This window comes from Misgurnus anguillicaudatus, chromosome 18 (genome assembly GCF_027580225.2).
Source record: "Misgurnus anguillicaudatus chromosome 18, ASM2758022v2, whole genome shotgun sequence".
NCBI lineage: Eukaryota > Metazoa > Chordata > Actinopteri > Cypriniformes > Cobitidae > Misgurnus > Misgurnus anguillicaudatus.
In genome coordinates this window covers 8,740,547-8,752,928 of record NC_073354.2, presented here as the reverse complement: position 1 = coordinate 8,752,928, position 12,382 = coordinate 8,740,547, and the positions used below count along the sequence as shown (strand labels likewise).

At 34.9% G+C, this 12,382-nt stretch overlaps 1 protein-coding gene across 4 annotated transcripts in view; it reads left to right on the top strand.

Annotated features, from left to right (window-relative positions):
- arhgap18 (Rho GTPase activating protein 18) overlaps positions 1 to 12,382 on the top strand; it is a 42,479-nt gene that overhangs the window by 17,653 nt on the left and 12,444 nt on the right. For all 4 annotated transcript variants that reach the window (XM_073855784.1, XM_073855785.1, XM_073855787.1 and 1 more), the window contains 7 exons: positions 3,832 to 4,040; positions 6,394 to 6,620; positions 7,178 to 7,235; positions 9,201 to 9,349; positions 9,758 to 9,923; positions 10,151 to 10,242; positions 12,036 to 12,113. In XM_073855784.1, coding sequence (XP_073711885.1) covers positions 3,832 to 4,040; positions 6,394 to 6,620; positions 7,178 to 7,235; positions 9,201 to 9,349; positions 9,758 to 9,923; positions 10,151 to 10,242; positions 12,036 to 12,113 — 979 coding nt within the window. The remainder of the gene's footprint in view (positions 1 to 3,831; positions 4,041 to 6,393; positions 6,621 to 7,177; positions 7,236 to 9,200; positions 9,350 to 9,757; positions 9,924 to 10,150; positions 10,243 to 12,035; positions 12,114 to 12,382) is intronic.

Sequence of the window (12,382 nt, the reverse complement as noted above, 5' to 3'; positions counted from 1 at the left end):
GACACGGCGGCGACCATCCTGGGTATTTATTTGCTGAATGCATGGAGAACGAGACTTTAGCTCTTTATCTCATCTCATAGATGAGAAAGGAACGACGAAGAGCGTCAGCAGTATGTAATAAAAACTTCCTGGAACCAGTAAAGTTGTACAATGACAAACACGCTTATATTTAACCAGAAATAAAAAAATTAAATTCGGCTTTGGCCAGCTTTGTTGAGCACTTTTTCCTCTGTCATCTTCTGTTAATCTTGTTGCCGTCTCTCTCTCTTTGAGAGGTGTTTTTAAAAAGCCATTGAAGCCAATTTTTATTTGCACATATAAGATTAAGGTCTGAACTTACTATAATCATTATTTTTAGAGGATTTAAAACATATTTCCTATAGAATTATTTACATTTTTTTCGATTATCATTACAAAAAATTATCATTACCGCAACATGATATTACATTAAATACATGCATTTACAAACTCATGTTTCGGTAATGAGAACTAAAAAGTTGTCTAGGTACTATGACAAACAAAATTCAACTTTTATCTGGAAAGAAAAAATAAGAACTGCTTACCTGGTAGCCATCTTGAGTGTCACAGTCAATTATGTCCCTTCCAACAATTTTTTTTTTGAAAATGTTAGTTCATTGAGGGCTTAAAAAATGATTGAAAATTTTCTTGGACACATTTATATTGCTTATTATTGTCTCTACATTTACTAATGATCACCAAATACCACATGTTTCTTTACTGTAAATGTTTATAGCATAACATGCACTGAAGCTTTTATTTTTTAGATTTTTTTAATTATAAATATTTTCATGTCAAAAAAAAACAAAATCCAGTCATGGACATGTTGCGGTAATACAAATTTTTCCCTTAAATGTGAATTTTTTTGGGGGGGGTTTGTATGATGTCATTTGAAATCATGTGCAAAATAGTACATGAAGAGATGTTTGTAACTGTATGCTTCTTATTTTGATACTCTTACTTTGCATTTGCTTTTTTTATCAAAATGTTTAATGCAGTAAGTCTAATACCTCATAAGTCTAATTTCGCGAGACTCACTCAGGCGTACGTCCGCTGTTCAACATACAGTGCTATATAAGCATTGTTGTAAGTTTCTAAAGGCAGACTAATGAATAGGTTATTTGAATGTTTTGCGGGAATAGAAGATCGAATTAATATCCGTTTAGCCAAGACTCATTTATGTGGACGAATGTAATTGGAACAGTTTTAACATCTTAGAAGTGACCTGGTGTAAAAGGCCCTATAATGACTGCTGGAATGTTAAAAAAATGTCATTGTTAAATAATGTGAAATAAATATAGTAAACAATAATTATAATTAGGAAAAATAATTAGGAAAATGAAAAGTAAAAAAATAGTTTGGTCTTCGGCCATACAGTAAAGGATTGAAAAAGGTTTTGTCTGATGGGTCACCAATTTACACTAGCTGGGTGTCTATCAAAACATGAAGCAAATAGTTTTTTTTATTAGGTACGTTTTTATCAAGTTGTTCGAGCAAATTATGGTGGTATTGGTAACCTAGTAACCAACAGTAAATAAAACAAGGCACACTTTAAAAATGGATACAGGACTGCATTTAGTTAAGATTGACAAGTTATAAATTTACTAGCAGTGCAGCTTGTAATTGCCTACTGAATGTTGTGCACAGAAGAAGAACTAGCAGCACAGACTAGCAGCAAGGATATTACGATGACATCAGGCCCCATATATGGTAAAGACAACGTCAACTAATATAGCTAGATGGTCAGTCCCGTGGGTTTAATGTTCGCTACATCAGAATTTATTCAGCAAGTGCGTTTCCATCCCACAATATTCACATTTACTCGCATTAAAACCACCTCAAGCGAGTGTAAAAACTTTTTTGAATTAAGGGATTTTTTATTCGAAATTTGGTGTTTCCATCACTTGTTTCTTATAGGATACTTCAAATGCACATAAAATCTGTGTGATGAAACCCAGCTACTGAAATAAGATCAGCTGCCCCAGCAGTTTCTCATCTGGATCTGCTATGACCCATCCTATAGCTCATATATCCAATAACAGTAAAGAGTGCTGTGACCATCATTGCCTGAAAGAGATATCTGATGTTCTGCAATCCTGACAACAGCATTTTTATTTTCTAATTGACTCACAGAGAGTGGTTCAGACCTGCTGAGTGTCATACATCAGAAGTAAATGAGTCTCCAGATGAGATCTGTGTTTGAATTAATGACGGACTGATATATTGCAGTGGTTGATATTTTGGCCGATATGTGGAATTAATTTTTTATCTTTTTTAAGTGGCTAATAACTGTTTCTGTCCTTAAATGTGTGTTCCTATGAAAGCCAATGTCTGACAGTTGACCAGTCATTATTCACTTCACATGACTATGGGTTGTGTTACAGAGAACAGTGGCATGCAGAAATGTTTTACTCAAACAGTATGGTGAGGTGTCAGATCCACAGTGCATATCTCTTGTTAATATGTCTCAAGTACTTAAACCGATATATTTGTAAATAATATGCATAACAAACGTTTATTTATTTTCACAAATTTTTTGATTGTCTCCCATTTACTGTAATTACATTTACGTTATATTGGCCAATTGGCCACATTGATATCGGTACGGTATCTGCATCTGCCATTAAAAATCTCATATCAGTCGACCACTAGTTTGAATGTACCTCTAAATAAAAACAAACATTATTAAAAAAAACACTATAATAGCAATAATAGTATCAGTTAACAATATAATATCACCCTTCCAAAAAATGAATAGTATCATTTTGTATAATTGAAAATGTATCAGTCAGATATTAGAGGATGTTTGTATTGAGGTTTTATGAAATTATTGCATTGACTGATTCATAGCCGAAGTTAAAGTCTTTTCATAGACACTTATGAAGATTTCCATCATTAAAGGAATATTCAATTTTCTTAAAAGAAAAATCCAGATAATTTACTCACCACCATGTCATCCAGAATGTTGGTGTCTTTCTTTGTCCATTCGAGAAGGGTTTGTGTTTTTTGAGGAGAGCATTGCAGGATTTTTCTCATTTTGATGGACTTTGGTGGAGCCCAACATTTGATACTTGACTCAGCGTTTGGCCGTTTTTTTCAACGGAGTTTCAAGGGTCTGTAGACGGTCCCGAACGAGGCGTGGGGGTCTTGTCTGGCGAAGCGATTGTCATTTTTGACAAGAAAAATAAAAAATATGCTCTTTTAAACCACAACTTTTCGTCTAGGTCCGGTCCAGCGCGACCTCACATAATTGCGTAGTGACGTAGGGAGGTCACGTGTTACATATATAAAACGCACATTTGCGGACCATTGTAAACAATAAACTGACACAAAGACATTAATTAGTATCAGTTGACATACAACAACGTCGGAATGGTCCTCTTTCTCAACACTTGTAAACACTGGGGCGGAGTTTCGCGTTCGTCCTCTGTGACCTCTTGACCTCATGACGTATTGCGTGGGGTCACACTGGTGCATCACGACCGGATCTAGACGAGAAGTTGTGGTTTAAAAGTGCATATTTTTTATTTTTCTTGTCAAAAATGACAATCGTTTTGGATGACATGGTGGTGAGTAAATTATCTGGATTTTTCTTTAAAGAAAATGGAATATTCCTTTAAACTGCTGAGAGAGCAAATTTGTAACGTAAAATTTCTAATGTGAAACAATGTGTTGTTCATGTGACCGCTGGTGGACCGGAGCTCTGCTGTGATTGGTGCTTCGGAGTGTTGATGCTGGACTGCTTGGATGTGAATTAAAGGCTTCTTGTGTTTTCTCTTATTCATCTGTTTGTCTTTCTCTCTATTCACATAGTCGTAAAACCGGTCAGTACAATGTCCAGAGGTCCAAAGCCCATGCTGCGTCTTTGGGTTCGAGCTCAGGGAAGAGCCCGTACCAGCGCTGCAACTCTCAAGAGTCTCTGGATGAGAAGGTGATGGTGGACTACTACAAAGAGCTGGAGATCATTCAGCACAGTGGAGATGCTGAGCATCACGAGGAGGTTCAGCTGAAGGTGGCTGATGGTAAGAACACACCTCGTTTAACACATCACCCCTTAATAACACCTTAATAGCAATTTAAATTGACGATCAGGTGCATAGGGGGATGGAGATCCTGGCCTGTTCTAACCCTGCATCATAGTAATGTAGTAAATTAATCGCATACTAAATAAATATCTTTGTATATTAGATACACATACAAATGCATGTATGTATTTAAGAAACATTTACTATATTTTATATAATATATTTCTCTAATTTATACATGTATGTGTGTATTTATATATACATAATAATTGCACACAATACACACACAAAAATATATTATGCAAACACACACTTTTATTATATTATTATAATAATATATATTTCAAAGCCATTAAAATAATCATTATTAAAGGACAGAGAAATTCTGGTGCATTTCAAGTTTACCTGGTGTGTACTTTTAATATCAGAGGAACAATAAACATTTAGCTGAACTTTAGCATTGGTTTAATGTGTATTTTTAGCACAAAAGGTAACCTGATATCAAATACTAACTGTCCAACCCTTGGCAGTATCAGTATACATGAGTATATGAGCTTACTGTCCTACAATACTATAAACTATTTGACTGACCTGTGAGCTGGTCCAGAATTATGGTTGTAATATTTGCTTTTTAAATTTAATTTAATACTTGACAGGACTTTTTGATGAACAATACATTTTGTAAAAAGGCTGTGAATTCAAAGGTACAGTTCAGAAACAATATTAGTCACATAAATGAAGATGAATCTCCAAAGGTTTCTTTCATGGTTATTTTTATGTTAATAGAGAGAGATAAAAAGTTAAAGTGTTAAAAGCCATTGTTACGGATACAGTTCTGAAAGCAACATATCACAGATGTCTTTCAACACTGCACAAGACATTGAATAGAAATCGTCATGCTTTGTCATGATCACTAAACCACAAATGACAATGTAGTTTTTTTCAAACTGAGCTGAAACAATATGACATGTTTATTTGTAACAATAATAAAATATAACAAAAGTAATTACTTAAAATATCATTCACTTCTTATGTGTGTCTGTGATCAATTGGAAGCTGATATGTATGATATGTTAACTGCACCTAAACTTGAAGGACACATTATGCAAAACCCACTTTTATGAGATGTTTGGACATAAATGTGTGTTGGCATTGTGTGATCACAAACAACATACAGTAAAAAATCCACCCACACCCCTTTTTTAATCCCCATTGAATCCGAGCAGTCTCATTAGACATGCTGTTTTTAGTGATGTCACACTTAACAAATCCCCACCCACGCCCACTGACTGACTGGTTAATTTTAAACAAAAGCTTTTCTAAATGTGTTTGTAAACTATTATCTCAGATTGTATTCATATGAATCAGATCGATTTTTAACCAAAATCAGTAGCTAATTTGCATTTAAAGGCACGCACATTTTGCTCCCGCCCAAATATGGGCATTTTGGGCATGCTATAATAAATAATGTTTTTTTTAAGCTATTTTTGCCTTTCTTTGATAGTACGTACTGCCCACTACACCATCAGTGCCTCTGACACATCTGTGGGGGAATTTTGAGCTGAAACTTCACAAACACATTCTAGGCACACCTGAGACTTATATTATATCTTTAAAATGGGCACAATATTGGCCCTTTAAGCTCTAAAATGTTTTAAGTGTGAACACTGAAGCAAAGTGACTTTATAATGTGACACTTTTGTGTGCACTTTCTTTGTCTGTAAAACTTTAAGAACTAGAAAGCCATGTCCAGATCCTAAGCAGAAAATCTGTGCTCCTTACACCTAGCTTTGGATTCCTTCATATGTAAGAACAATAGACTTAAAGTACAGGAAGAATATTCAATAACAACATCAGACAGATCATTCATAACATCAGCAAGCATTGTTTGGCCCTAAAGACACAAGCGGTTGTGACTTCCTTAACTTCTGTAAGCAAGTAAAAAGTTTCCTGGAAACAGAAGATGTTTTTATTGCCTTAAGATCTGAATTTAACGTCTTCCTTTCTAAAGGATCTCTGTAGATGTGTCTATGGAAAGCTGTTTTAACTAGTGGAAATTCAATTATTGATATCAAAAATAGCAAATGTTACTAATAGAAATCCATTTTCTGATATCAAGAATTAAAATTTTAACTAGTGAAACTAGTATCTTGTTGATATCAAGAATGAATAAAGTCAAAATGGCTTGCCATATGTGTCATGTTATTGGATTAAGAAGCTTATTAATTAAATTAATTAAAGGGAAATTAAAGCAATAGAAAGTGAACAATTTCTTGATGTATGGGTCATAGGAAGTAACCCAAAAGTCAATGTGAACACTTTCCTAGTTTATTCTCCTTATGTTTTACAGAAGGTGAGCAGGAAGAGGCGTGGCTGACGGAGGCGGGGCTAGCGACACTGTTTGATGAGTCTGCGTCTGATGGTGAAGATAGTATGGTTCTGTTGTCCACGCTGACCCGAACGCAAGCGGCTGCCGTCGAGCGGCGAGTGGAAACTCTTAAACAGACACTACGCAAACGAAACAAGACCTACATCGTCCCGGATGTTCGAGATATCTTTAAACCACTGTCCTCTTTAGTAAGTACTGAAACATTACTATTGGATTACCTCTGTAAGCCCATAATACAATCGGTTATGATTCCCTGCATCGGTCACTTCTACCACCCCGAAGAATAACTTATAACAAAAGAAAAATAAAAAGTTTGGAAACTGGCTTTAAATATTCAAAATAAATTTTCTAGACAAAATATAATTGTGCCTTACATATTCATTTCTTTCATTAGAAAACTGCAATTTAATAAAAAATAGAAATTACTGAATGTTGAAGAAAATCAGCCAAAAGAGCTCAGAATAGATGTGAACTTTAAAGAACGAACGAAAAGCTCAATGTCACAGATTTCTTAGTTCATAACTGCTGAAAAAAATCTTGCAAAATCATAAATATTTCTTTAAAATGTGTTATTTTCAGATTAAGATGAAAAAGCAACTACACATATTGTAGTTATATAGCAGTGACTTTGAAATGACGCTGCTGAGTGTGCACATGTTTTACACACGTGTGAATGGTTTTATGATGTTTTATGATATACACACACACTAACAGTTCATCTTTCTTTGTTTATCTGTGAATGAAGGATGATGTGACGTCTACAGAGAGAAGTGTGAGTGATAAACAGGAAGTCCAAAAACTGGGTATGTGTCATGAGATAAAGAATATCGCTGTCTCTTCTGTTTCATTACTGAAATATTGACTTACTGACACTACAATCACATCAAATAGGGTATCTTCATACTTTACTCTGGAGTAGTGAGTTATCCTGGCTATACAGCTTTTTAGCTTTCACACTGAAGATTTGTATATTCGTGAGGTTAATAACATGGATTGGTTGTGGATGGGATCAGATTTTGTTGTATAGGTTATGCATCTCAGTCTTTTCAGCATTCACTGATTCTAAAATGTATGAAAGCCCATTCCCACCACATAAGAAAAAAATCATGCTTTTGTAAATCATAACTACGAGATAAAAAATGAGAAATTATGTCTTTATTCGGAGATAAAAAGTCAAATTATCAGATATAATGTCAAAATTATGACTTTAAAAGTAAACATTTTGAGATAAGGTCAAAATGATGATAAATAGTCAAACTTTAAGGGGTGGTTTCCCGGACAGAGTCATAATTCCGACTTTATATCTTACAATTTGACTTTCAAAGTCATAATTTGACTTTTTATCTCATAATTAAGACTTTAAGGGGCGGTTTCCCAGACAGGGATTAGACTAGTCTTGGGGGGTCGCACACTTTCGTGCCGTTCTAAAAAAATCAAACATTGTTTTCTATGAGTATACGCACACCAGCGCCGACAGGTGGAGCCTGTCCGCGGCGCCCACGTTTGACTCAGGCAGTTGCTCAAATCCCTGTCTCGCCACTCACATAGTTTAACATTAAATAACATCATATTTGTCCCAAATCATTAAAGATTAACATTGGCTGCTAATGTATATTTTGCATTTTTAAGTAGACGCTATCTGACTAAGCTCACACTATTTAAAGTGCACCGGTTTACGACACCTCTGAGTTTTCCTAGAAACCACTCGACGTGGTGCGGCGCTGAGCTGCGTGTCCGGTGTGCGACCCCCTTCAGACAAAAAATATTTGGGAGCTGTCCAAACTGAAAACAGCTTACATGTCTTAGAATACATCGGGGCTCTTTGTTTTGCCTCAAAATGCACACAAGTAATGTTTTTGGTAATGAATGTTTGTTAAGGCTAGTTATATTTCCTAATTAAACTAAAGCATAGTCCTGGTTTAAGATAATCCCTGTCCAGGAAACCGCCCCTAAAGGTCATAATTTTGACTTTATATCTCATAATTAGGACTTTAATAGTCATAATTTCAACTTTATATCTTATAATTTGACTTTTGAAGTCCTAATTTGACTTTTTGTGACATAATTAAGACTTTAATATTTATAATTTCGACTTTATATCTCATAATTTGATATTTTATCTCATAATTTCAACTTTTTTATATGACTTTAAAAGTCAAACCAGAACATTTTGCAAAGATTTTTAACAAAGTCAGACAAATAACACTTTTATAGTTTCTTTTAAAAATGAATTAATGAAATACTTAATGGAAACTGACATGGTAATGATAAACAAACAATAGCATTGTGTCCACAGTAATGATAAGCTCGTAACTTGTTGTAATTTCTTCTGTGGAATTGTCACCACATGAATCCTCTCTTTGTTGTGCAGTTTCAGCAGTTTTGGAATTTGCAACACATTTGAAACTTTTCTTTGTCATGAAGGTCATGAGACGACATTGTTTTCTATTGATTGATGATGTGTTACTAAACAACTTTATAACATTTTGGCATTTTATTGTATCACATCACAGGAGGACTTCATGATCCAGGGGTAAACTAGTGCCATGCCTCTCAAGTGTAAAACATTGCTGCATCCAAGATTAAATAGTTTATAGACAGGTGCATTATGGGTTTGTAGTAACAGTAGGAGGAGTTACATCTGTCTGCAGGATCATAACATCTTAGACTGCTGGTTTAATTTAGATTCACAGTAATGTGTCTTTAGTCACAGTCATTTTAACCTTATAAACACACAGTGACATCATGTTTATATGATGTTTTACTAGAAAATGGGGCAGGGCCTGACGCTCAGGGGGCCGGAGCTGAGACCGAAACGGACATTAACCTGGAGGTGTCGTTCTCTGAACAAGCACTTATCTACAAAGAAGGATTGAAGGTCGCTCAGCCCCAGCATGAAGCTGACGACAAGTTACCCGTGAGTATTAACTCATCAACTGAGTCAACCCAGCAAGTTACATAAACCGGTTCAAAGTTTCAACACCACTCACTCTGATTGGTTGAGAATGAAGGGATGTTAATGACTATGACAAAGGAGACCTTTGATCAGTCTATAATAAAATATAAATTTTTATATAGGCATCACTCTTTAGATTATTATAATTTTTTATTATAGTGACATCTGCTGGTGAGTATGGGGAATTGTCTCGCTCTTGTTTTCTCTTACTGTCTGTAACCGTAACAGTTTTGAACAAATCCATCCACTGACCCTAAAAACCACCATTAACTACAACAACAGCCCGACACAGCATCAGTAGTATGATGGCATTGTTATTTTTTACATAATATTAAGCCTCTCTGTCACGTGTGTGTGTGTGTGTGTCAGGATTTTAAAGTGTCTCAGGATAAGACGGGCCAGACGAGAGCTGGAGATCTGTCGGCTGAGGACATGAAGAAAGTTCGTAGGCTTGTGGTCATTGAGATGAGCGCTCTGTTTGACACCTGTGGAATAGAGCTGAAAACTCATAAAGCACTGAAGATCAGAGTCAGAGGTCTGTAACATTACACTACTTCACACTGAATGCAGATCGTGTCCATAGCAAAACAAAACATCCTCTTTTTTTCATGTAAGCAGTTAAGAAGGCAAATCTCACTTCCTCTTTTCTTTATTACACTTTTTTCTGTGAGCAGCTCATTGGTTGAATTATGTGATGATGAATAGATGTACTGCGTCCTGATTGGCTGTGGCTGTAACAGTGTAATGTTTTGTCCTCTGTAGAGTCGGGTTTGTTCGGTGTTCCTCTGTCTACTCTGTTGGAACAAGACCAGCGGAGAATCCCAGCAACTAAAGTGCCTCTTATACTTCAACATGTAAGATTTCAGCCCTGTCAACTTGTTGAGTTTATTTCTGTATGAAGAAATCAGCTTTTGTCCTGGAAGGATTTGATGCTGAAAAGTTTAATTTCAATCCTAAAGAAACACCTCTGATGGAGCTATTTTAAGTTGTATGACACTGCAAAAAATGATTTTCAAGAAAAAAATTACTTGTTTTCAGTAAAAATATCTAAAAATTCTTAAATTAAGATGCTTTTTCTTGATGAGCAAAACGACCCAAAAAAAGGCTAGTTTTTAGACCAAAAATATCAAATTTAAAGGTGCAGTGTGTAATTTTTAGAAGGATCTCTTGACAGAAATGCAAAATAATATACAAAACTATATTATCAGGGGTTTATAAAGACCTTTTTATGATGATCGTTATGTTTTTATTACCTTAGAATGAGATGTTTTTAACTACATACACAGAGGGTCCCCTTACGTGGAAGTCGCCATTTTGTGCCGCCATGTTTTTACAGAAGCCCTTAATGGACAAACTTTTTTACTAGGTTGTCTCCTACGATAACATGTTTTTCCGGTGGTGGGTACTGTAGCTTCTCTATGCGTTTCAAAAGCGAGGGGTGAGCAGTGGACTGAGCCGTTGGTTGCAATTCGCAACCTCACCACTAGATGCTACTAAAATTTACACACTGCACCTTTAAGTGATTTTGTATATAAAACAAGCAAAAAATCTGCCAGTGTGGTAAGCAAAGAATCTTGAACATTTTTCTTAAACACTAAATTCAAGAAAAATTTGCTTACCCCATTGGCAGATTTTTTTGTTTGTTTTATGCAAAAATCACTTGGGTTTTATATTTTTGGTCTGGGATCTGGACTTATTTTCTTGGGTTGTTTTGATCATCAAGAAAAAGCATCTTCATTTGGGTATTTTTAGATATTTTTACTGAAAACAAGACAAAATTACTAAGACATTTTTTTCTTGAAAATCATTTTTGCAGTGATATGGACAGACAGCTTGCGCATCGTTGAAAGCTTCATCCGTGCTTAAAAAGCATTGTTTAAACAAGTGAACCAATGAAGAATTGTCATTGCAACCTACTGTTAAAAAATTCCCATTTATATGATGACGGCTCTCTTTGACGTTCCTGTATGATTTCTGTTGAAGGTTTAATAGACAGACAAATCGTAGTAATTCAGAAATGAGATCATGTGGGTGTTTGGGTTATTTTTGATTAATCGCGCAGCCCTAGTGCTCACTTTGTGTTTGCTCATAAGACTGACGGTGTTAGTGTCATACACTGCAAAAAATTACTTTCTTACTTGGTATAGTAACTACAAGACAAAAAGACTAAGTAAGAAAGTCATTTTTTTTGCAGTCTAGGATCAAGTCTTAATGTTAATGTACTGTGCATTGTTTTAAATTGAATAGACTGCAAGAAATGACTTACTTGGTATTGTTGTCTTGTTTTAAGTACAAATATCTAAAAATTTAGGAGAAAATGACCTAAGTAAATAAGTCTAGCTTTAAGACAAAAATATTAAATTTAAGTGAATTTGTGCATAAAACAAGCAAAAAAAATCTGCTAAGCAAAGAATATTGAACTTTTTTTCTTAAACACAAAATTCAAGAAAAGTTTGCTTACCCCATTTTACCCCAATTTACTTAAATTTGGTTTTTCTGTCTAAAAACTAGACTTAAATTCTTGCTCTTCAAGAAAATGCATCTTGATGTTTAACTAAAAACAAGACAAAAATACTAAAAAAAGAAAGACATTTTTTGCAGTTTAAAAAGCAGACTGACTGTGATTTCTTGTTTTTATGTGTTTAAGTTGATCTCACATATAGAGGAACAGGGTTTAGACACAGAGGGTGTACTAAGGATACCTGGATCAGCCACAAGAGTAAAGGTAAGATCAGGATACCTGTCTGAAAATAGACCTGTTTACATCTAATGTGTCTTTAAATTTGAATGAAACACAAAAAGATTGAAAGGAGTTTGTTATATACATTATATATATATACTTTATACATTTTTATCTTACACAGATGTGATCTTTCAATCAGTATTACGTGGTTGCATGCATTTCTGACTACATACAATATACTGAGATCACTAAATGTTTTGACACCTGTGAGATCAGATCACCTGAGGCAGACAGATGTATTATTATGAAGA